Source organism: Lepidochelys kempii, chromosome 25, assembly GCF_965140285.1.
Source record: "Lepidochelys kempii isolate rLepKem1 chromosome 25, rLepKem1.hap1, whole genome shotgun sequence".
Taxonomy (NCBI): Eukaryota; Metazoa; Chordata; order Testudines; family Cheloniidae; genus Lepidochelys; species Lepidochelys kempii.
Window position 1 is genome coordinate 14,310,767 of NC_136404.1, and position 26,034 is coordinate 14,336,800.

At 49.8% G+C, this 26,034-nt stretch overlaps 1 protein-coding gene across 1 annotated transcript in view; it reads left to right on the forward strand.

Moving 5' to 3' along the window:
* Window positions 1-277: 277 nt before the first annotated feature.
* ARID3A (AT-rich interaction domain 3A) overlaps window positions 278-26,034 on the forward strand; it is a 91,606-nt gene continuing 65,849 nt past the window's right edge. Inside the window, exons 1-3 of the mRNA XM_073323927.2 lie at window positions 278-648; window positions 13,804-14,796; window positions 21,042-21,375. Coding sequence (XP_073180028.1) covers window positions 14,372-14,796; window positions 21,042-21,375 — 759 coding nt within the window. The 5' untranslated portion in view covers window positions 278-648; window positions 13,804-14,371. The remainder of the gene's footprint in view (window positions 649-13,803; window positions 14,797-21,041; window positions 21,376-26,034) is intronic.

A 26,034-nucleotide genomic window follows, 5' to 3' on the forward strand; every position in this document is an offset into this window, starting at 1 on the left:
CATCAGCTTTTAAAAGGGCTTGAGTGTGTGGTTGCAGGATGGAGCCCTCAATTTTAAATTTTGCAAATAGGTAATTAAAAAAAAACTACAGATCAACAGTTTACACCAAAATTACACCAGCCACTTAGAACAAGGATCGTGCCTGCAAAGATAATAAGTACAAAAAAAACCAAAAACAACAACAGGTAATGGGGTGGCCACGAGGCTCAAAAACAGCTTCTGGGATTTTGAATCTCCAATCATCACTGAATAATCTGGGCAGCCCCTACCCTCTGCGCGTTTTCGGGAGCCGCTGGGGAAATGGGAGATGGTCCCTAGCTGGGCAGCCCACTCCTATGGCAGGTCTCTGATTCAGAGGTTAGGAATTTGCATCTGATTGCTATTTGTCACCCAATGATTTGTCTATCCAGCCATGAGCACGCCTTAGGCAGAAGGGGGAGGGGAAGGGGCCAGGGCTTGCATTGCCTGAAATGAGAAATTTACCAATCAGGCCAGATAGGGGTGCATTAAAACAAACCCAATTAAAAGAGAGATACCGAAAAAAGAAAAAGAAACCAGGATCGGCCAGGTGCCTGGGCAGCAAGGTGGGCCAGCTGCCCGGGGACGCTCGCGCTGCCATGGAGCTCCCCAGCGGAGCGGCTGCCTTGGGTGAGCGAAGCTCTTTCCTTCTCCTCCTTCTCCCCTTTAAAGTGGGTTCAAAGCCATAGGCCACCCCGCTGGCTGAAATCTAAGTCGCTGGGAGGAGGCGCAGGTTTGCGAGGGGCTTTTATTTTTGCATTAGGGAAAAAAAAATTTTTAAAAAAGGGGGGGCGGAGTGGGGGTCCCCTCTAAACAAAGTTGCCGCATGAATGGGGGGAGGGGGATTTCCTACAGCTGAGCGCTGGATGCCACTTTTATCGACTTCCCCAGTGTCGGGGCTTTATTAGCACGATCACCCGACAACGCGCCCCCCCCCTTTTTTTGCGCCCCCTTTAAATTCTGTACAACTTCCAAAGAAACGTAGCTGGTTGGGGCTGGAATGCAAAGATCCCTTTTTGTGCTTCTGGGAGGAAATCCTCTTGGCAAATAAGAGATCGGACCCCCTTTTTGCGGGGGGGGGGGAGGAAAGGGCCTTCTCCCCCACCCGTGGGGGGGAAAGCAAAGACTCTGGTGTGGTGCAGTGAAAGGCCGTGCAGCCTTTCCCCGGGGGAGAGGGGCCACGCGCCCCGGGAGGGTTAAATGCGAACTCTCCGCCTGTTTTATTTTTAAAGGGCTTGTCTCTGGCTTTGCAAAAGGCTCCATTTTTTTTTTCTCGCACCAGCAAGAGTTGGACACTGACCTTCCCGTGCAGGGCAAAGCATTTCAAACCCCAAACCCGCCCCCCAGCTAGAAAGGCCCTAGATAGTTCCAGGCACTCACCGGCGATTCCCCATTCAAATCCTAAGTTTTGCTGGGGCTGATTTCCCCCCCCCCCCCCCGCCGTGTATGAGATTTTTAGAGGAACCCTCTTCACGTAGCAGGTTAAAGAAAGAACCCAGTAAAACCATGTCGATTGTGTGATTTTCCCCCCCTCCCCCCGGTTGCTTACATGGTTGGGGATCAGGGTCTATTGATTCTACAGGGCTGACTTGCAAATAAAATCCATATTTGGGGAGGGAGGGGTGGATATGAATGCTGCTGCTAGAAATTCTCTAAGGAAGCCCTTGGAATTGCCTTTAGATTTTTTCTTTTTCTTTTTTTTCTTTTTGATATACAAAACTCTTAGTGTCTTTTTGTTTGCCTTGTTTCTTGCCACGTCTGAACTTAACCTTTGTTACTTCTGGCTTTTTAAATGTAACCCCCTTCTCCGATTGCTTGTGTGTGTGTGTTTGTCCTGCCTCCACGCCATTTCCAGTTGTGTCAATTGTTGCATGTGTTTTTTTCAAGCCGAGTGACTGAAGTTTGATTTCCACCCACCCTCCAAAATAGAAAAGCTTGGGACAGCTTGACTTGCATGAAAATGGGGGTGGTAAGAGAGCGTATTTAACCTGTCACGTAACAACTTTTTCCCCCTTCCCCATAATCTCCATTTAGGCCAGGTGTCTGCCCCAAAAAATAACAAATTCTGTGCTTGTTAGAATCTAAATGACTTATTACTGTTTGATCGTTATTACAATAGTACCGAGAGACCTACTGTGCTAGGAGCTGTGTGTAAATGGACAAGACGGTATTGGAGGGGAAGCTGAGACTTGTCTGAGGTCAGGCAGCAGCAGGTCTGTGGCAGATCTGGGAACAGAAGGCAGGTTTCTGCAGTCTCTGGTATCTCCAGTGCTAGCCTGCATTGCCTGTCAGTTTGCCTCACTAAGATCCACCTTAGTAAAACAATGGGGTCAATATCACAATTCAAAAAGAAATGTGGGAATTTAGTGTTCACGAAACTGAAGAACAAGTCGCACTGTCTGGGGCCGAGCATGGAATAAGCAAGACTCGCGTTCCACACGTGTCCCACCCCGCAACTGCAAAATCTTTTGCTTCCCAGCTTTACAGTCACCCTCCCACAGCATCTCAGCCCTGTCCTGGATCTCGACTTGTCCTCTGCAAACTCAAAACCTTTGCTGGAGGTTGCGTCTTGAGAGGCAGAGGTCTGACACCGGAAAGCGATTGTGTGTCAGGATTGCAGAGTTGTTACTGTGCCGCTTCGTGGCTAATATTAGTCCGTCCTGTTAATGAGGCCACAAACTTCTAATCAGGGCAGCTGGTGGGAAATATTAAATGGAATTTATTGACAGGCACATTCTCTTTAAGATTTGTTTGCTTATTTTGGCTCTGCCTAGCAAAACGGGGCCCTGATTCCCAATTAAGGCCCTTGGTTATTACTGTAATATAAATAATTTACTGACCTGGAGGCTCTAGGAATTCAAATTACCATGGTGTTTTCCTTCTTTTCCTGTCCTCGACTGTAGCTTCCAGTTGCTGGGTGCAGTTAGAACAGCTGCTTCCATCTGCTCCAGAGGTGGCTGCCCTACACTGATGGATGTCATGATATGTTCTGTATTTTAGTTTGTAAAGTGGCTTGGGGCCCTGGGGGACAAAAGGTGCTATTTAAAAAGTTGCTGTGATCTAGTAGAAATAGTTTATATTTAAGGTTACACCAGTATCCTTGTTTCATATTCCTAATGTCTGTGGTTTGGCTGCTGTTACAGCCTGCAGCGATTTTTCTTTCACCAAAAGCTGAGTAGGTGCACTTTTCCCCGGAACTCAGATTATTTTAACTACAAGCTAATGTTGTAAGCAGCTTGTTTAGAATATGTTCTGGCAGATTCCCCCCCCTTTGTATCTTCAACAGCAACAAAGCTTCAGAATTCAAAAGGATACTTTCCAACCTTTTGTAATTGTGTGTGTGTCATGAATAAACTGATGGTCCGTGTATCCTTGAGAACTTGGAATGAAAGTGAATGGCAGTGACTCTTAGAGCCCTGCCCTAGCCACTAAACTGCATTCATTTGCTGTGTGATCCTAGGGAAGTCACTTCTCTCTGGGCCTCAATTTCTGTATCTGTGAAATGGGGATCATATCCATTCAAGAAGGTGGGGTTACAATTAAAGTAGGCCCAGTGGCCTGGGACCGTCTTTCCTTCTGCATTTCCGATTGTTCCATGGTTTCTGGTCCATGACTGCCTCTGAGGCACCACGGCAATACAAATATTCTTTAATTGTTCTAATTGTATTTTTTGGGGGATCCCAGGGCTACTTCCCCACTGCCTCGTGTAGCTGGTGCATGGGTGGGTAGAATTCTGACACCATCAGGATGGTAGTATTCTGGACTGGTGCCAATGATGACAACAGACACAGGAAAAACACCACACTCCCTTGTTTGGTGTGAGGGTGTGTGTGTGTTTGTTCTTAAATTGTGAGTCTTGTGGTATTGGCTGTTTCTCTTAGAACTTCAGCTCCGAGACTATGTGCAAATCTCAGATTTATTTATTTATTTTTAATTGTTTCTAGCCCTCATGGTGTAAATTCCATGATTTTTTGGTGGGGCCTGACTCTCAAGCTTTTGGACACTTGGGGCTAGCGACACCGCATTGGTACAGGCAAGACCAAAAGCCACTTCCTAACACTCCCCAATGCGATCAATGTGGGTTATCGATGGAGTTCCCTGTTCTCTCCTGCAGCTAGCTCAACCGTGCCATAGCAACAAACAAATTCTGGAAGGGAGGAAATGGCTTCTCTTGCTTTAATGTGTGGGAAGACCAAAAGGGGAGGGGAACGGACACAGTGGGCAAAAAATACATTTAAAAACCAAAATGCAAAGCAGCCTGCCTGTGCTAAAGGAGGATCTGCAGCATCTCTTTGAAACCGGACAGTTCTGTACCCTCCTGTCCCATTTTCCCCATGTCCTGATGCAGGGTGTCTGGCTTTTCTAATTTCTTTTTTTTCCTCACCTGATTTAATTTTTAAACCGTGGCAGTAGTACTTGTGAGAAACACTCCCCTTCCCCCCACCCCCCAGCGTTGTTGATCTTCTGATTGTTCCTTAAATGGATTCAAAGTAAACTGAAACCAGTTGTCCACTCCAGGTCATTACACCATGTCTGTGCATGCGCTATGTGGCGAGGCAGCGTGACACAACAGAGCTGTCCATCAGCTTGCAAAACCCTAACTGTCTGCTATGGTTTATTTTTAGCTGAATTCAACTGATACCCCCCCCCCCTTTTTTTTTTTTGCTTTCTTTTTTTCCTCTTTTGAGCATCTGCTCTCGTGGGAAGTCAGTGGGGTTAGCAGCTGAAGTGCCAAAATGCTTGTTTCTAGCACATCAGACTTTGGAGACTATTTTTAAAATGAGTACAGCAGTGCCTGAGATCCAGGCCCCAGTGTGTCAGGTGCTGTACAGACACGTCATAAGATAGTCTTACAGTCTAAAGTGCTCACAATCTAAAGGGTGGGAGGGGAAGTGGCTTACCCAAGTCACACAGTAGGTCAGCGGCTAATCTCTAGAATCCCTATCCCTTAGACAACACTGCCTTGCATAGGGTGTGGTTTTAATTGGCTTCCACAGATATCACCAGGCCCTTGGGTCTGAATCTCATTTAATTCAAGACCCCTTCTCCTATACATTCTGATGTGGCTTTCAAGGTCCATTAAATGGATCTGTTCTGGCTGGGGGTTCAGGAGGGAACCCCTTACTTAGAAAATATTTATTTTGACGCTATGTCCATCTCCATTAAGGAAATGATCCATGGAGGTCAAACGGCAGGCATCCCGTGGCAACACCCCCTTCGTTTGCTGCCCCTCAGCCAGGGATGAAAACAGTTTGGCTCTGTGTGTGTGTGTGTTTTCAGCAGGTGTCTAGCGTGGGTCACAGTGGCTAAACTATTTCAACCCTGCTGCGCTGGCCCTGGCCCTGGCCCTGTGCATGCCCTGGCTGCTGGGATGTGTGTGCACGCTGTTAATAGAAGTTGTCCCCAATAAATCTCTTTGTGCGTCAAGACGGGGCCCTGATCTCGCCCTGCCATGGTCACTTCAGAACGTTTCCCTCCTTTGCACAAAACGGGCACCCAGTTTAAGAACTGAACATGAGAATTGTCTCTAGACATGCGCATCTACCCATTGCATAGGTGGAAGCCTCACTGGAAAGCAGTTTGCCCCCTCCCCCCCCAGATATGTTTGTCCAATCCACAAGACCAGATTTCCACACTGGCATCCCAAGCCCTCTTGCCCGCTTTCATAAGCATGCTTAGGTATTCATTTTGCACAGGAATATAGTAGAAACCTGTACAAGAGATCACTTGATGTAGGTGCCCCAAAATACCTCCCCACTCCCAAAGAATACAGTACATCTCTGCTTTAGCTTTATTAGAAGGCAATGGATTCCCCCCACCCTCAGTCCCTCACTGAGCAACTTCTTACCTAATAAAAGATCCTTTGTATTGCCAGTAGGTGTTGGGTTAAATTAAGCTAACTGTACAAAAGAGACTTCTAGTTGCTCTGGTTTTTGATCAGTGCATTGATCAAAGTTGGCAACTCATAGCAAAACAGAGAGCCAACCACCAAAGAAGTGTGACCAACGAGCTCATGGTTACTGTAATGACTCGTGTTCCAGTTGTGATCTGTCTCTCTATGAATGAAGCTCACCACCCTTTTCTTGTAAATGGAGAGGGTGGAGGAATGAGCAGAGACTTCTCAGCCTTGTTTGTGCCTTTCCCGCCGTTGTGATCGCTGCCCCTCCCTCCCCCCAGTTGGCAGCTGCTGGTATTATTTATTTTGCAGTAGTGCCTAAAGGCCTGGGCTGAGCTCAGGGGGCCCCATTGGGCTAGACATTGCACAAACAGATAAGAGACAGTCCCTGCTCTAAGCGCTTATGATCTAAATAGACCAGACAGATAAAATGCAGGAGCAGAAACAGGCAAAGTGACTTGCCCAAGGTGACCGAGCAGGTCAGTGGCAGAGATGGGAATAAGACTTCAGCTCTCCTCACTCCTGCTTCCATTGCCCTGTCCTCCAGTCCATGGTGGGAGCCCTAGTATGGGCCAGTGCTGCCGGTGTTTGAGCCGTCCTGTCTCCTACACCTGCTTCGGTCAGGGGTCGAGGATGTCCCTTACAGCTGTCCCGTACTGCAGGGGACTGCTATGAAATCTAACACGTTTCCAGTGGTGGCACAAAGCGTAAGCAGACCAAGCAATTGTCTGGGGCCCTGATCACCCTCAAAAGGCCATGCCTCTTATTTACTGTAGACTTTTTAACAAGTAAGTGTGTGTAATAAAAAAAAAAAGGATTTGTGGAAATAATGCAATTTGTATTTTTAAGGGGTGGGAAAGGGGGCCCAAAATATTCCCGGTTAGGGCCCCCAGTGGGCTAGCAGTACTTCTGCTTGTTTCTTGGCCACAACAGCTGTGAGATTATGGGACCCAGTTATATAAAGCAGTCCCCACCTCATGCCTTTGAAATGCTTTCTCCTCTTGCAGCACAGAAGGGAGAAAGCGATATCCAGGTTCTGTTCCGTTGGCGCTGCGGCGTCTGGCTTTAGCAGGGCAACGTGGGGACAAAGTTAAGACTGATCAGGCCCACGTGCGCTGCGAGAGACAACCACATTTGCAGCGGTCAGCAGAGAAGGGCTGGGCGAGCCCGTCACTCCTTGCTGGACTTGTACTTGGAGCTCTGCCCAGAACTGGGTTTTGAAAGCCGGGGTCTCGCCCAGCTTCCTCTGATTGGTGTGCATGGGAGTCTTCCTATTCTGAGAACTGTGCTTGTCAGACCATAGGGGAGCAACCCCTTCCCCACCTCCGCTGTATAATTAGGAACACAAGAGCTGCCATCTGGGGCTGGACCAGTGGTCCGGCTAGTCCAATATTCTGACAGCCCTGGGGCTTCATAGAATATCGGGGTTGGAAGGGACCTCAGGAGATCATCTAGTCCAACCCTCTGCTCAACGCAGGACCAATCCCCAACTAAATCATCCCAGCCAGGGCTTTGTCAAGCCTGACCTTGAAAATCTCTAAGGAAGGAGATTCCACCACCTCCCTAGGTAACCCATTCCAGTGCTTCACCACCCTCCTAGTGAAAAAGTTTTTTCCTAACATCCAACCTAAACCTCCCCCACTCCCCGCTTCATAGGAAGGTGAAAGAAATCTGGGTACATAGACACAATTAAGGTCCCAGCCACAGTCCAGCTGGGACCTTGTTTTATGGCATGGCAGGCAGGAAAGCTCGAAAGGCCTGGCTCATAGAGGTAAGAGAATCTCAGTGTTTAGTGGCAGCATGGGCTAGTGGATAGAGCACTGGACCGAGACTCAGGAGCCCTGGGTTCCATTCCCAGCCCTGTTGTGTGACCTTGTCCAAGTCATTTCACCTGTCAGTGACCCTGTTTTCCCTCCCACCTTATCTGTCTGTTTACACTGTAAGTTCCTTAGGGCAGGTGCTGTCTCTTACTATGTGTCTATACAGCATCTAGTATCTAGTCTAAGCCTCCAGGTGCTACTGGGATACCTGTGGACAAGGACAACTCGGGTTAATGAACTGCCGTGTTCTCAGGGCTGCTCTCTAGAAGCAGCCTCTTGTTCTCTCTTGGGTGCCCTGGCTCTTGATCAGGCTTTCTAGGAATTGTCTTAAAAGCCAGTTGATCCTGCTGTTTGCTTTGCAGCAGGGAGGGGTTGTGGGGATTCTGGGGGTGGGGGCTGACCTTTCAACAGATTAGTGGCTCCCCTCCAGCCTCTGCTTAGAGGAGAAGCCACAGACCAGGCCTTTGCGTCAGGGCTCGCTAGGGTGATGTCACTGGTCTCCAGGTGAGTGCCTTTGGCTGTCCAGACAAGACAGTAAGAGCGTCGACTCCAGCCTTGTGCCACAACACGGCTGGTAACTCCTGAGGCTCGGATGGAAAACCTGTGGCATGGGCAGGCTCCATGTGCCCTAGCCAGACAGACCACACGGGGCACCCTTTGATGTGATCCTTCTCCTGGGTGCCCAGGTCCTTGCTGAATGCTGGAGAAGGCGGTAGATGCTTTCAGGAAAGGCCCTTTCTCCTTCACCCTGCATCAGGTTCCAGCTGCTACTTTTTACTGCTCAACAAGGGACTGTCACTAGAACAGCTTAGAGGTACCAGTTGTGGAGTGTGAGTGTGTATGTCAGAGAGAGAGAGAGAGAGAGAGAGAGACCCTCCCTTTATAAGAGTGGAATCCACCATGTCCTAGTCTTATTTATTGTGCATTACGGTAGCACATGAGCGCCCCGGCCACTGTGCTTGGGGCTGTACAAACGTAAGAGGTGTGTACGCTGGAGGCCTAACTTCCAACTCTGGTAGGCCTCACGGCTTGCAGTGGCTTTGCCTCTGCCCTGAGGCAGCGACACTGAAACGCCCCATGCAGGCAAGGCCACGGTATGTGTGGTGTTTATTTGTGGTAGCACCTGGGAGCCTCGGTCATGGACCAGGACCCCAGTGTGCTAGGCGCTGCACAAAGACTGTGTCTGCCCCAAAGAGCAAGTAGAAGAAGAGACACTCTGTATTAAGCACCAACACGAGACAGGCCTGGTCTAAACACCGTTTTTGTACTGGTGTAACTTTTGGCTCCGTGTGTGACTTTTTTGGTTTAAAAAATATATATATATTAGCACAACCCCCAATGTGGACACAGTTACACTGGTAGACCCCTTTGCACTGGTATAGCTTATTCCCCTTTCCTTATGGGAAGCAGCTACACTGGTATAAACCTCTCTATACCAGTATCGCTGCTTCAGCACTGGGGTTTGTATTACGGTAATGACATAGGTTTAGTTCAAGCCATGCAACTTTCTTGTGTAGGCCAGGGCAATACTGGATGCCACACAGCCTGAGTGATCTCCAGATAACTCACACCTCCCTTGAGGGTTTACATCTTCGTGGAGGAGGAAAAGCCAGCCATTGTGTCTTTTCATAGCTAACTACCGGCCTTTTATAAACCTGCTTTTGTCTCCTGTCCCTTCTGCTGCCTACAACATCATTAAACAACTAATGTCTCCATGACTCAAAATGCCTTCCCTGCTAAGATGCTTGCTCAGCTTTTTCTTGGCTCTGTTTTTCCCAGCTGTAACCTCTTGGAGAACTGGTCTGAGATCAGTTCTTATCCACGGAATGTAGGACAAGAAGTAATGGGCTTAATTTGTAGCAAGGGAGATTTAGGTTCAATATTAGGAAATCTTTCTGACTCTAAGATAGTTCAGCTCTGGAACAGGCTTCTAAGGGAGGTTGTGAAATTTCCATCATTGGAGATTTCTTTTTCTTTCTTTTTTTTTTTTTTTTTTAAGAACAGGTTGGACAAACACCTGTCAGGTATAGTCTAGGGTTTACTTGGCCCAGCCTCCGCACAGGGGGGCTGGACTTGATAAATTCTCCAGGACCCTTCCAGCCCGACATGTCTCTGAATTGTTGGTAACCACTGGGCTGGGACCCTATCACCTGCCAGGGTCCCAAAAAATCTTGTCTTCAGCAACGAATGAACTCCTTATTCCTGGCCATGATATTGCTAAGAACGGGGCTTTATTCACTTTAATAATGACAAAATAAGGAGTGTTTTAAAAAATAATCTACATGGACGTAATCCTTCAGATATGACATTCAATCCTTACGCTGGTAAATTCACACCTGCACACAAATAGTCTAAACCCCATTCATAGCCCTCTTCTCGCCTCTTTCCACCTAATTCCATTTTATTTAACATGCCGAGACTCAAGAGGGTCTTAGACCTCTAGCCATTAACACCGAGACCCGTTTAGAGCTAAACACTCCAGTTGAACTGCTTCAGCGGATATGTAAATTGGTACAATGCCCAACGCCAACAGCACAAATGCAGTTCTGTCTGGACAAAGGTGCTTTAAGGTACAGCTTATTCCTGCATATTTACTATACAGATATATAATTGCCTGTGTACAGCCAGGGGATTCTACTGCTTTCTGTACGCCAGCTTCTGAACAGATTAAAATTAAAGCGGTGCAAAAATTGCATTGACAAGCCCCTAGCGTATAGTCCACAGCCTGCATTTTGCAAACATAAACAGTCACTCTGGCTTAAACACACACACGAGATGGTCTAGAAACGTTTCCCTCCTTCTCTATTTATTTCCTATGTAAATCATGCAAGTCTGATCCAGCTTCTCTAGCTGTCTCTGGAAATCATGTGTCCTGCTCCACCGACTGATTTCTCTGTAATGCGTTCTCTTCAAAAGGGACTAGATTTCTGCACCTGCTCCAACTGGTTCAGAATAAACTGACCCCCGTGTCTCAGAAGCGCTCAAAGCCGTTCATGAAATGGGTCCTTCATGAAATGAGTCGCTGTCCTGCTTATGCCTGGATTTGTCTGCAGATTTCTCCCAGCAGAGCTCTGTTTGATGCACTCGCCTTGGAAGTGCTGCTTCTCTGTCTCCAGCGTGGATGGGCAGGGCTAGAAATGTGACACACCCCCACCCAGCGCTGGTTTAATGCCAGTTTAATCACACTTTCAGTTAAACTGGACCAGGCCTAAGGTCCAGTTACACTGTGATTTCTACCACCGTGAGGAATCTCTGTTACAGCCTGATGGTTCCCCTGGCGCGGTTACACTGTGGTTCATTGCTGCTAAGTTTAAAATGGAGTTAAATTGCTCCCAGTCCTCATTCACAGCAGGAAAACTCAATGCCCTGAACGATTGCAGGGAAACAAGGAACCTCACTTCCATCCCTTCTGCATTTGTCTAAGAACTAGAACAATATTGGTGGAGACTAAAAATAAAAAATGAGGGGTTTTGTTTTTTGCCACGTTCCCCCTCCCCTTCCCCCCCCATCTCTTGCCCACTCCAAGAACGCAGTTTAAAATGCAGCTTGATCCTGTCTGGGGCCAAGCTCCTAGTGTATTTGTAACCGCGTTGGAACTACCGTGTTGCAGCCGGGTCGACCTCAAAATGGTGGCACTTAGGGTGTGGATTGGACCTCTAAGCAGTGAAGCCCAAGAGACAAATTAGCGCGGCAGCTGCCTTCTGTTGTACTCGATCTTAGATCTGGCAGCCCAGCCCGCAGGGGGCTAATGACTTTACCAGACCAGAATTCAACTCTGTCAGTCCTCTCAGGAGCTTTGGGTATGCTTCCCGCCGCAGCTTCCCTCCGTGCCAGCAACAATGGGAGTGCCCGAGTTAACAAGTTTGTGGTGTCATCCAGACCTGTCCTGAACCGGGTTAGACGCACTCCAAGCTGTGCTTCCCGGCTGCCAGGGGAGCTGAACTGCTGGGAGCGTGGCCTAGTGGATAGGGCACCGGACTGGGAGTCAGGAGACGTGTCTTCTGTTCCCAGCTCTGCGCTGCATGACTCGTGGGCATGTCACTTCCCTATTCCCTGTCTTTCCCCTTCCCCTTTGTCTCTTTCGCCTGGGCTCGTTGGGGCAAGGACTCTTTCACTATGTGTCTATGCAGCTCCCAGCCCAAGGGGGCCTGGGTCGTGGCTGGATATTACTGTAATAAAAGCCCAGTGTTGGGAAATCTTAGTCTAGTATAGACAGATTTTATTTATTTATTTATTTAATAGTACTGGGAAAACCTGAGGGCTGGAGGGGAAGTGGGCTCTTGTTTTCACAGGAACTTCTCTTTTTCAAGAAAAGGGCAGGCAGACTTTTCAAGCGTTTATTTTCCTTAAGTGTGTAAATGTGCTGGCAAACTGTCAACGTGGCGTCCTGGGCCACCCAAGTCTGGGAACCCCTGCGTCATAGCATACTGACACCCCTATGAGTGGGAGTATTGGGATCTGCGGGAGGGACCCTTCTTCAGGACCTGTTGACAGTGGATCTCAAACCAAGTCTAAGGAACTGTGTGTAAACTCTGTGCCAGGTAAACTAATTCCATCCGCCAGCAGGACGGGGGTATGGAGGGGTAGAGCCCTATGCGGACACAAAATGTATATCTGCCTCTGATCCGCAAACATGGTTTGCGGATATAAAGCGGATAGCCGCAGATTTGCAGGGCTCTACGGACATGTTCTAGCCTAGATCTGCCCCCTGTCTGTGCCCCATCCATGCTGGCCCCCTCACCTTGTTAGAAACTGGTTTTTGCTGGTCCAGTCTAAACAGGTGGCCTACCTGCTAATGAGAGGTAAATGGCTCAACCCCCCCCCCCCCTTTTTTTTTTTTTTTTTTAACGCCACTGGACAAGCCATTTTCAACCCCGGACAAGCCATTTTCAACCCCGGACAAGCTGGGGGCTGGCTGATATTCAGCGTGTGAGGGTCTGAGACGCTTCGCAAAGGTGGGTCAGTATCGCTGTGCGGTACGCTTGACGTTACAGGGAAACAGAGGCACAGAAGTACCATGCAGCAAATTAGTGGCTGAGGTGGGGCCAGAACCGTGCTTACCTGGGTCCCAGGCCAGGGCCTGACTTGCTGCACCCCAGGAAGGACTCGGTCCCGCTCCCAGTGTGGATTCTATGGGCTCGTCCGTGCTGTAACCACTGTACTGGGAGGCTGTTACACAGTTGTCCCCCAGCTCTGAGCTGCGCTGTGGTACAGACTGGACCTAACTGTGTCCTTGATTTTCCCCCCCTCCCCCCCTGCAGCTTTGGACTAGGGTGACCAGATGTCCCGATTTTATAGGGACAGTCCCGATATTCAGGGTTTTGTCTTATATAGGCGCCTATTACCTCCCCACCCCGTCCCGACTTTTCACGCTTGCTATCTGGTCACCCGACTTCGGACCGAGCAGGTCGGGGCACATGAGTACGCCGTAGGGGAGGACGGGGAGAGGTACTCCTAGTGCAGGCCATGGGGGCCTTCCTCCATGCAATTGCCACTAGCCAGTTTCCCTGACTCTGTCTCCAAGGTCAGGGCAGTCTCAGCTCTGCGTCCTTGGGGCAGGGCTTGGGTGGAGGAGGAGGGTCTGTGTATGGTTCTTTCAGTAGCCCCTCTCCTCCCACGGGCTTGGAGGAACAGCGGAGGCCTGGGGTGAGGGATCACCTGGTAGGTGTTGGATGTGGGGGGAGGGGAGCCCGTTAGCTGTGGGTCAGTGACACCAGGGCTGCTTGGAGGCGGATGTCTAATGACCAGGCGGCCCTGCTCGGGAGCTCTCAGATTGCAAAGCAGCCACAACAGGCTTCTAGAACAAGCTGAAGGACGGTCCCTCCCCACGCCCAACTTCATTCCCCATGTCTTCCTCTCCCCTGTCATCTTCTTCCCCTATACTCCTCCCTCTTCTTCCTCCCTCCTGGCCAGGCAGGGCCCAGCCTCCCTCCCCTCTTGCATTAATTCTGGATTAATGAGGCTCCTGGTTAACTCTCTCCTCCCTGCAGTCACCCACAAGAAGACAACCCCAACCCAGTCCGCACTTAACCCTGCTTTCTCTTTTTTCCCTCCCTTCCCCGTCCCCAGGTTTGCGCAGACACCTGGATGAAGCAGAATTGGCCAAGGACTAGTGGGATCCAGCCCTACCACTGCAGCAGAGCCAGAGGAAGGAAGGAAGTTGCAGTCCAGCCTGGGGAGTGCCCGTCGAGCTAAGGGGCGTGCAATGTACAGGACTGCGCTGGCTGCCTGCTGAGCCAGAGGGGCATTGGCCCTGAGGTGTCTTGTTTGCAGAGACTAACAGCCTGGGTGCTTGCAACCAGCTGGTTGCTCCGAGGGTCCTGTCCCCGGTCCCCAGGGAAACGTACTGGTGTCATCGGGGTGTCGGCCCCTCGATGCAAAGCAGCCCCTAGTGTACCGCCTTGGTGCCCATTTCCCCCAGGGCGTTGCAACCTCCCTCCTCCCAGGGTACCAGTCCAGGGCTTTATTCCCTCTTAGGAACTTGCCGGCCAGCTCCCGTGGGGCACTGCACCCCACAGGGCGTTGTCCTGCAGATACCCCTCCCCTCCAGGACATTGCATCCTCCACTCCAGGGCATTGCACCCCGGGTGCATTGCCCGCCAACCCCCCCAGGGAGCTGCCCTCGGCTGGCAGAGCCATGAAGCTGCAGGCGGTGATGGAGAACCTGCAGCGGCAGCAGCGGGCGCGGCTGCAGCAGGAGCTCGAGGCGCGGCAGCAGGAGCAGCAGCGCTCCACGCCTCCCCCGCCAGCCCTGCCCCCTCCGCCGCCCTCCGGACAGAACGTTGCCCTCCCTGCTGGGGCCTCGCTGTCGGCCCGTGGCCGCAGCCAGGACCCCGTCCCATCTGAGGAGGGGGTGGAGCTTGAGAGCGCCCGCATCCAGCGCGCCCAGATGGCTGCCCTGGCTGCTATGCGGGCAGCAGCTGCTGGACTCAGCCACTCACCCAGTCCAGGAATGTCAGATGAGAGCCAAGCCTCAGAGGAGGAAGAAGAGGAAGAGCAGGGAGAAGAGGAGGAGGATGGCGGGTACCAGCAGGAGATGGGCTCGGAGGAAGAGGAGGAGCTGTGAGTATGGATGTATAAATTTGCATAAATTAACACCTCCCGTGGCATAGGCATTGCATGCTGACTTGAATTAATGCAGCAGCGCATAAATTAATGCACTTCTATCCCCACCGTGTGTTGTGAGCAAGGATTGAACTTGGGACCTTCACTGCTGAAAGTACAGGCCTTTTCTCCTTGAGCTACGCGAGTACATCCCTTAGTGTTCAACAGTAATGGGCTTTTATCTTCTGGCCCAGCCACTGAATGGGGATACTAGAATGCTTGGACGGTATGTTACATTGACGCACGCGTGTGTGTGTATAACATCCTAATTCGATAAAGTAGCTTGGTTTTATACAAATTAACATAGGATCGTTCTTAGGTTGCACGGAGACTTATCCTGATTTAAGAAAAGTGCCATAAACGGATTTTGAATGTTTGAAAACCATCACGCTTATATGTAACTGAATTTTAGCATACAAGTCTCATGTTAACTAAAATCACATGGTGCGCTGAGGGATTCACACTGATGTCTCCCTTCTGCAGTATAAATACAGGTGCCACTTTTCTCAAGCGAGTGTCGGATGGTTTAGCCTCCACCACTGGTCGGATTCTTGGCGGCATGATGCCCTATGGCGACAGGCCGAAGCGTTGCCAAACGCCACTTTGGCTGTGTGTTGTGTTGGAAGTCATTGTGGGGGCTGAGAGCCGTCTCTTCCAGGGCCTGCCCACGTACAGTCCGAATGTTGCAATGGCATCGCTTTTCGCTGAGTCTACGATAGCACATCAATTCTGTGCAAGAGGCAGGGTTGACCTTTGGCAGCTGGTGGGAAGAGCCTTGTTTGGGGGCAGCTCTGGAACTGCTTTTTGGGGGAGAGAATCTCATGGACTCAGCCTGGGGGAAGGGGGTGGGAGACTTTTCTGTTTACATCTCTATACCATGCCCATTGTGGTCCTTCCTGAGCATCCTGGGACACAAATGCCGTACTCAGGTATAACTTTCATTTAGAATTGTAGGAATTGCAGGGTAATTTGGTCCTCATCTTCTCTGTCAGTCGGTGCAGTGTCCTTAAAGCAGCCCTGTCTAGTCTTAAATTACCCAGGCAATTGGTTGTTCTGTTGCCTCTGGCCGGTGCCAGGCCACCTGTCCACTGCCACCCCATATAGGACAGCGGCGGGAGCTGTCTGTCAACAGTTGTCTGCATTTTTCACTGGGATAGCAATAGGGCCCTTTCCCCCTTCAGTTAAAGGGTTGCTGTCAAATTGAATCCATATTTCTGATGGACAAAATTCCCTGTGTCACTAATAAGTTAGATCATTTAAAATTGAAAATTAAATATTTCAAAATAATGGTGTTTTTTTTTTTTATGTCACTTCTGCTGGGTTCCCCCCGCCACACTTGGCTTGGGCCATTTAAACAGAAGTTGGGTGTGTCTTCTGCCTATCTCTCTGCCTAACTTGTGGAGTTGGGAGTAGAGAGGGAATCGCCGTACTGTAATAAACTGGTTAAGTGTGTGTCCACCACTGCTCTCCACAGGATGGAATTGGAACTTTTCAGATGTGTGTCATATGCCCTATAGTACAAACAGGTTATGAAGATTCTTGTTTAGCTCAAGTATAGTGTGTGTGGTGGCGGGGGGGGAGGGACAGGACTGTGACTTTTTGGGGGAGAGGGATGGAAGTTTGGTCTCTGCTGTCGCTGTGAAGTTACAAGTGCCATAAAGTACGGTAATGATGACGCATCTGGGACAATTATACTATTGGCTGGGGAGGGAGAAAGGGACTGGAAACCTGACGTGAAAATCTGCCTTTTTTTTTTTTTTAAAAGCTGAACTGGTGACACACCTTCGTCTGTGCGAGCCTGTTTGCTTAAGGCAAGTTCACACCCATAGCACGACCAGCTACCTTTCAAATTAAATGGATGCACTGGATTTTGTTCCCCCTTTTGTCTTTTCCTCTCTATTTGCAAGTGGCAGGAGCTGGGGGCTCTCCAGGGGCCCGGCTCAGTGCATGGGGCCCCCCCTTTCTCTTTAATATCTGTCTAATCTGAGAGAAAAATACACAGTTGCATTCTGGCAGCATGTTCACCCGGAGCAAACATTTGGCAGGGTGTGTCTCTGTCTCTCCAAGCAGAGAGGTGGGGCCCGTCCACACCTCCTTGGGGAAGGTGACAGGGCTGTATGTGCCCAAAAACTCCGACTCTGATGGAGTGAAGAGCAACCGTATCTAATTGCTCTTTGCCTAGCAGATACCCATTATGCATGATGAGAAATCAGCCATAGGGCACCTGTAAACTACCAGTTCAGGGTGTGTCCCCTTCTAGTAGCGGGGCCATATAAGAAGACAAGTGCCTACTACTGCTGCCAGCTAATTGTTACTCTTCTAGATCAGTTGGTGGAGGCTCCTGCCTTTAGAGCTGAATATGTCAGTTTTATGCCTCGTTGGCAATCTGTGCCCAGCTCTGTTGCAAGCCCCTCTTTAATGGGGGATAACTGTTGATGTACAACAGATGGCACTTTTTTGGATGCAACCAGGTCTGGCACCAGCCTTCCAGTGGGGCATGTGGCATAGAAAATAACAATTGGACCATTTTGATCAGAGCAGACTTGCAAACCTCTCAGGAAACTCACCTGTGTAGACCCAGAACAGTGACACTCCTTACTAAAGGTCAGTGTATAAATGATTGATTAACTGTTTATTAAAACAACCTAATAGGTGGCTTATAACCATAGCTGACAGCCACTTATAAACACCTGGTACTGATGTGCTCACGTAAACCACTGGCGAGTGTGCTGGAGCTTCTCGGTGCCCGATCTGCAGCAGATGAGCCTGTTACCCGGCCAGCTAGGGGAATCTTCGCTCTTCAGCACGTGCTATAGCAGCTCACGCTTTTGGCTCTGGAGGTCCCAGCCAGTCTGCGGAATGGCGGTGTTCACACTTACAGCCCCCGATGGCACTTGCAAGCGATCTGCTTTCAGGCCTGTATCATGTGCTCTGTTGTTGTTCCTTCATAAACCATCTCTACATGGAATCCGTTAATGTAAAGTGTGCCCCGTGGTGTCAACTTGCCAGCCACTCCCCTTGAGAATCCCAAGTGAGATTTCAACACTGCCCACCAAAAGAAACACTTCTCTGCACAGAGGAACAGGACAGTGCAGGGCTACGTTAGTGCCAGGCAAAGCTTCCCACTCGCACTTGGGAGAATGGAGATTAAGCAGGACCTAGAGCTAATAAACCCTTTGTCCTCACCACTGTCCCATATACATTTTTGGTTGAAGGGGGAGCTTAAGGATTCTCCTTCCCACAGAATGACACTCTGATCTCCTTTTCAGGCAGCCGTGCAGGCCCAGTGATGGCTCTTGCTCCCTCGCTTCTCAGGGGCCAGCACCATCTCTTGTTCTGAGTCCCCACTCTCACCTGGCACCGGGAGAGCTGAGATCCCTGTTCCCCACCCGCCCCCCTGCATGCACACGCTCACTCGTCTCCATCCCAGTCTGCACTCAGATGTGATGAGAAACCCGGTTACAGTGGGGTGGGGAGGGTGGGAGCTGAAATGCTGGCAAGGAAGAGAGCTGGGTTACACAGAGGGCTTCTCCCCTTTGCCCCTTGAAGGAGCAGGAAGGAAACTTCCCTAACCAAGACTAAACACAGTTTAGGGCCTTCTTCAGGAGGTGCTAATCCTGTCCGCCCCTAAAGCTGGGTCTGCACTAAAAAAATTAGGTCACCCCTTCTATCTCTCTCAGAGTTGTGAAAAATCCACACTCCTGAGCCATGTAGTCAAGCTGACAGAAGTTCCTGCGTAGACAGCGCTAGGCAGACGGAAAAATTCTTCTGTCGATTTAGCTGCCGCCTCTCAGGGAAGTGGATTAACTACAGCAACGGGAGAACCCCTCTGGCGCTGGCCTCTGCACTGAAGGGCTATGGCTGTGCCTCCCCATCCCTGTCTATTTCACGCATTCCCGAGGTGTCTCCACCCCGACGTTGGTTGTCGATAACCAGCCTAACTGGTTGGTTTGTTTTCCTATTCCAGGAGAGGAGAGCTTCCTCGCCAGTGCTAAGATGGGCTCGGATCCAGGGCTGTCGGCACTAAGGGGAAAAATTTCGAATCGGTTCTAAAACTGGTTCAGCTAAGCTGGCCGGAGTCCTAGTGGAGACTTGTTTTTGTTTCTAAGATGGTCTGACCTGTTTGTGGGGGAGAGCCAGGGTGCCTTAGATCACCTCAGACTGGGTCAGTGCTACAGCTCTGACTGGCTTATCTGAGCCACTTTTGAAACCAGTTAGAAAAATTCTCCAGTAGAAACGGGTCCCTCGGAGATGTGGCAGCAAATCTAAATCCCTGGTGTCTTGGGCGCAGCTCCCAGTTGAAGGGTGTGCTGCTCCTTCCAGGGAAGATGGGTCGCCATGATGGAAGAGAGAGTGGACTTTGACTCAGTCTGGATGGGTACATTCAGGGGACGTGGGATGATCTGATGTAGCAGAGGAATCTATGCAGTTACTGTGAATTCACACCACTGTAAACGGGAGCAGAAGCTGGCTTAAGGAGACTGTCTTCCGAGTGTGTATGTAGAATATTGTGACTCTTCTTCTTCTTTTTTTTATTATGAGAAGGAAAAGGGTTTGAAGCTGCACCGTGCTTTGTGCTAAGGCTGCCCATCACGCTTTGGCCAGGAAGTGAACTGGGCTGGGGTGGAGAGAGGACAGAACTGCCCCAGTTATTCAGGGAAACTGGAAAATGTGAAAATGTTCGGTGCTTCTATTGCCTCGTGTATGGAACAGATTATTTATTTCTGCTAGCGTGCAAACTCTTACTAATTGTTTGCAATGCAAACCGCCTGGAGTTTGGTACGAATTGTTTGCAGCGCACACAGCACAGGGGCCCCAGCTGTGATCTGGGCACAAACACCTAGTGAGACACAGCCCTTGCCCCAAAAAGCTTACAAGGGAAAATGAATGGTTCAAAAGGCAACCTGGGCAGCTCTGGAGGACTTGCAAACGTGCATGATTGCGCTGTGGAGTTTGGAACAGTGAGCTGGCTTGCTGGATCAGTGAGATTTAGATTAGACTGCTAAGGGCTGTGTAATGAGACTCCTTGGTTTTATCCTGCCCTGATGTTCCTCTCAATATATAGCCTGTCTCAGGCTTTCCTGACCGTTGCTCCAGGGTAGTAAGCTAGTAGGAGATAAAATAAGACTCTCCTGCAGATGGGCTTTCTTGTTTACGGCCAAGAACACCCAAGTCTTCTGTAACCAAAAGTGGGCACTGGGTAGTTGTTAAATTGGGAGGCAACGGTTCCTACTGGTTAGAGCACTGGACTGGGACTTGGGAGGACTGGGTTCTATTCTTGCCACTGGCCTGCTGTATGCTCCTAGGGCAAGTCTCTTCCCATCTGTAAAATGGAGCACAGTACTGAGTGGCTTTATGGAGTGCTCTGAGCTCTGCTGATGAAAAGTGTTTGAGACCAAGGGATCGACCCTTGGCTTCTCCTACTAGCCTGTGCAAAGGCACCATTGACCATGTAGCACTGGAAGGGGGTGGGGAGCTGCCTTGTCCAGTGACCTCTTAACCCCGCAGTATGTTGCTGGCCAGATGTAAGATGCTAATGCTCCAGATGGCGCAAGGGAAAGGTGGTGCTCTGACATGGGAATGGGTAATGCCCGTGTTCCTGTGCACTCAAACAACATGTGACCTATGATAGTTGTGTTGCTTAATGCTCAGATTTAGGCACCCAACTTCCACTGAAATCAGTGGAAATAAGGAGCCTAAATCCCTTTGGGGATCTGGGCCTCAGATGCTGTGGTAATGGCATGGTATAATAAGCTATGTAGAACAGAGCCAGTCTGGATCAGACCAAGAGTCCAGTCTTTACCCACAGCCAGGAGAGCCCTACAATAGGTGGTTATGGGATAACCTGCCCCAGGACAAGTTTCCTGCTGAAGCCTTGGGGTAGGAGGATTTATATGCCATCCTAAACTTTCTCATATCTTGTGGGAAGGAGTTCCACAGGTGTGAAAAAAGCATTTCCTTTACCGGTTCTGGATTTGCTCCTTTTTTGGTTTCATCGAGTGTCCCTCTAATAATCTTGATTGCATTGAATCTGGTGCCTTCTCCACTGCGGGGAGGGCAGTTCTTGACGTGGAGGTGGGGCACAGGTAGCGTCTCTGTTTGTGTGTTGATTTTTAGTGAGCTCTCTCCAAATGCTACATCATGAACCTTCTGTTCTCTCCCCAACCTCACCCTTTTTTTTTTTTTTTATTTATAACTCCCAGGAAGCGCAAATGGGATGAAGATGACTTTGAAGAGGACATGGGGGAGGAGGAGGAGGAGGAGGAGGAAGAGGAAGAAGAGGAGGAGGAAGATTATGAAGAGGATGAAGAAATGGGGGAGGATGAAGGGCTGGGCTCAGCAGAAGTGGTGAGATCTGGTCCGGGATCTCTGCTTCTTCGCAAGCCGCAGGCCCCCCAGCAGTACCGAGGCGAGCCCCAGAGGCTGCCGGGGGGCCAGGAGCGGCTGTCGTCTGGATTGAGCCATCAGGGGCACTTGCAGCTACAGCAGCAGGCTCCAGACCACGGAGACTGGACTTACGAGGAGCAGTTCAAGCAAGTAGGTACCCGTAAAGGCATATGTCCCTTTAAATGACTTGCTGGCATTGAGTTTATAAGCCGGTTACTTTTAATACTGCATCTCCAGTATTTAATCCCTTGGGGACCTTGAGCCGGGTCAAGGAGTTCTTCCGCATTGATGCAGGGGGAAATCGCCTCCTCCTCGTTGCCAGAATTAAGATGTCCTTTAAGATGTCAAGAGGTGTGTTGCATTCCTGGCTAAGCTGGGAATGCTGGTGTATTGAGAGCTGCTCGTGCCAAGAGACTGAGACATCCTTGGACATGTTTGGAATGGCTGGAGTAGCTTGGAAGGGATTTTGAAGGGTGGCAGGCGGGTCTGACGCTGTGTGTGAATGAAGTCTCTAGGGTAGAGACTGGAGAGCCCAAACCTCTGTTAGTTTGTGCTTCAGGGACTTAGATGGATTTTGTAGTTTGGAAATTTTGCTGCTCCTTGCGGGGAAGCACTCTTTTGACTGGTTCCTTGTTTTGTCCTTTTAGTTCACATGCTGCCAACCTCAGGTTAAGATCTTGGCCCTGAGCCACCGGGAACAGTTTGGTACCACTTCAGAGGAAGGTGGCCAAGTCAGAGAACCAGGGAACTCTGATACCTTGGTCAGTCATTCACACCGGTGCTAATGCAGGTGTTTTGCGCTGGTGTGAATGACGGCACTGTGTGCCATCTAATTGGAGTATTTGGATGCATGTGTCTTCAAACCACACGTTTTTACTTGTGTCAATAATGCTTCTGCTTTTTTCCGTCTTCAATCACCTGATTTTTAAACTCCGCTCTTCATGCATCTGCCTGCCTGGCTGGGGGGGTGTGCATCTCGAGGGGAGCATTCGGGTCGGGTTCTCACACACGAGCACCACTCCGCAGTGTTTGGTTTGCAAAGGCAATAGGGAATCCGCCTAAGCGTCTACACGGCACTCCAAGCTCGCCGTTGGGATTCCTTTGTGTTGGCCTTAGCTTTTTTCGAAAAGCTAGCCCGTGTGGTGTGCCCCATCCCCGGAACCATTGGTTTCTGAGGCAGATCTGACCTCCTGGCGTCCTTCTGCAGAGATCTGTGAAGGCAGGGGCACTGGGTATTTGAATGGTGGTCATTTCAGCCCTGATTAAGTATGTGATTTAAACATGGGCCTGACTCTAAGGGCAGGCCCATCCAAGTCACATGTACCTGATTGGTGATCATAAACTAGCTTTCTCCTGGGTTTCACTCTTTAACTGTGCCCCCCCCCCCGCCCCCATCTTTCCTTCCCTTCTGGGTCCCCTGCTCCTTGTTTGCCAAGCCTCGCTCTGGGGAAGCAAAGATTCTCTCTCCTCTCATTCATTCCCCCCCCCCCTTGGTGATTGGCTAGAGCTGGGTATTGAATCCGTAAGCCTTTGGCTAATAGAAGGAAATGTGCTTAAAGCAGGGCTCCCCAGACACACAGAGGCTCCTTTGATGTATGTGTTTAAGTACCATCTGAGTTTAGGGCTGGGGGGAGGGGATGCTACGCAGACAGTAGCAGCAGATGGAATCCAGATGGAGTGGGGAAAAAGGGGGGAGCAAAAGGAGGTTTATGTGCTGCTTTTGGGGTGACTTTTTTTTTTATTGGCTGTGCCCTTTTATTTTGGGGTCCCTGGCCAACCAAGGGAAGAGAAACCGCTCCAGGGGAACAGCTGGCAAGGGTGCCCAGCATTTGAGATCGCTCCAGGGTGCTGCGTGTGGGCATGCCTGGGTCAGTCAGAGCAATACTTGCAGAGAAAGTGTTTGCTAGAAGGATCAGGAGCCCTGGTGTGTCTATTTCCGTAACGGTACAATGCCTCTTTCCGACTCAGAAAAATAACAGGGCTGCTGATTGAAACAGTGTGTCTGTTCAGTTTTGTCTATTATATAGCATTTTCATCCTCCCATCGCTTAACATTTTGGTGGAATTAGCCCTTTTTTCCAGGATCTGATCAATTTTAAATAGTTGGAGTCTAAAAAGAAACTCCTTGAGACTGGCTTAAATGGAGTCTTCCTCTCTTTCCACTTCCTCTGACCTAGATGGTCTCTTACTATGTTTGTGTCACAGTAGCACCTAGAGGCCCCAGCTGAGGTTTGGGTCCCCCCATGCTAGGCACTGTACATGCACGCAAGACATTTTTTTGGCCCCAATGAGTCTGCAGATTAAGAAGAGAAGATGGTCAGAGTGGGGAGGGGAAACTCCTGAGGCACAGAGAGAGGGAAGTGACTTGTCTTAAGGGTCACACAACAGGTCAGGGACAGTGCTGGGATTTAAAAACCCTCTCTATTCTCGGAGTCTGTCTAGTGCTCTATCTGTTAGTGCGCACTGCCTCCTTGAAGTATTACTATGAGCATGGTTACAGTCGGTCTACACACTCACTTTCCAAAACTCTGCTGATCCTTTCATATCTCTAACGTACATGTGGTTTTGTTTTTTTTTAAATATATTAATTCTTCTTGTGTTGTCTTCTTGAGCTCTTATTTACACCTTCCTCTGGCTGATATGTATCTTCTTAATGTGGCTTCTTTTGTACTTCCTGTAAATAGAGAGTGGGGGGACGGAATCTTTTTATCTGTGGAAAAAGCTTTTAAATACAGCAGCTGTGATCTTCCTGTTTTGTCACACGGTTACTGCCAAAACCCTGCTCTTGGGACAGCAAGATCACAAAGTCTGGTGTGCCTCTCATAGCTTTTGGAAGCTAATGTTAGACTGAAAGTGACCAACATGGCAGCTTGTTACCTGGGGTATTTGTTTGATGGTTAACAGGTTGATTTGTTAACAGGTTGAAAGTTTGCGGTTCTTAATTTAACACTATGCTGGGCCAGAAAATCTGTGACTGTTTAGGTTGACGGAGCTTGCCAACGCTTGTGGCTTTTTTAACCCAAGTCTTGTGATATTTGGCGTTTCTCTTCGAGATGCAGCTCCTGGAGTCATGTGATTAGAGTGAGACTGTTTTCGTTTTACAGTAAAGTATGTTTCTAGCCTTTGTGGTTGCAGACGAAAGCTGGAAAACGTGACTCTGAAAGACTCACAAATAGAAGACAAATGCCCCCCCCCCCCTTTTTTTTTTAATCTTACCTCAGGCTGTGTTGATGCTTTTTGTTTGTTTGGTTTTTTTTGTTGGGGAAGTGGGAACCTTGGGGGTCTACTCAGTTGCGGGCAATGCCACCATTGTTGTAGCAATGTCCAGTTCTACCAGTGGTGACAGGTGTGGGAACACAAGTGTAGACAGGCTGCTGGCCGCTTTAGCACTGTGTTGTGTAACCCCGCTTAAAGGAAGCCAAGGTAGCACCAAGACTTTAAAATGCCAGGGAGCATTGCAAATTAAATCTGCTCCCCTGGGTACAGCTCCAGTGGTGGACCTTACGGGGCATGAGCTGGTGCAGATGCCACCTCACTGTGCATGAGAACAGGGCTGCCGGCCATGCAAGGGCACTGGTCTGGCCAGCGGTGGCAAAACCAGATCCAGGGAGCAGAGGTTAAGATTTTTTTTCAAGAGCCCTCAAGGGACTTAAGTGCTTAATTCCCTTGGGCTCATTTGACCATCCCAGCCAGAAGCTCTCTGCTGCTGCCCTGTTTTCCTGTCTGGGCTGGGCAAGGCGAGCTCTGTCCTTCAAAGCACTGTACAATTCCAAGAGCTCCCCGGCATCCCTGTTCTGAAGCTTTTGGCCCTGGCGTGCCCGCTCTGTGGGCGGAGGAGAGTGCTACAGACCCGCCTGGTTTGGGGAAAGCCCTTTTCCCCCACAGCTGAGCATGTCAGAAAGCAAATGTGTCGGCCTCTGGACCTCCGCCAGAGGTTTCTCAGCGAAGCCTTTGGCCGGGAGCTCCGTTTGGCCTCCCTCCAGCGCCGGCTTTTGACTGGGCTCCAGCCCCAGCTGATGGGGAGCAGCCCTGCTCGCTGGGAAGGAGCAGAAGGAATGTAAACAGTGATTGTTAGCAGGATGTGCGGTACAGTTTTGCTGCACTGCTGGGGGTGCCGTCCCCGGAGGAGTTACTGACAGCGAGTACTTTATGACTTCCTTCGCCCCTGCTCTCCAGTTCTCCACGCCAGCTTGAGTTTGTTTATTTTTCCCCCTTGAGAGTTAAGATACAGAGTTTTTTAAAAAATGTAACGTAAATCCTTTTTTGAGGATTCCTTCATGGCCGGGAGACCTACCAGCATCACAGAGGCTAATTAATCACTGCAGCACCTAGGAGCCCTCGGTGTGGACCAGGTCCCCACTGCGCTAGGTGCTGTACAGACACAGAACAAAAAGCTGGTCCCTGCCCCGTAGAGAACAAAGCCTCAAACTCCTGAGTGATTGCTGTCCCTCCCCCAAGAGGATCGGCGGCTCACGGTCTGAAACCAGCTTTTCATAGGCACCGCTCCTGAGCTGTAGCATTTCCTAAAACCGGGTCAGCCGTGACTTCCACTGAGTCATTGCCAGAGCTGGGGACGCAGCCCCAGCCTCCTGACTTGAGGTCGCTGCGAGAGCATCCATCCCTGTTACACTCCTAGAGCCCTGCATGCTTCTGTGCGCAGTCCAAATACCAGGAATAATCTGGACCATTTATCACGCAAGACTTATTTCAGCCCACTGCCAGTAACTCTAACCAAGGACAAAAGCAAAGTCTTATCTTTCCCCTTGTGCAGTTCCTTGATTCTCTAAGTGCCTGTCTGATTTCCGCCCCC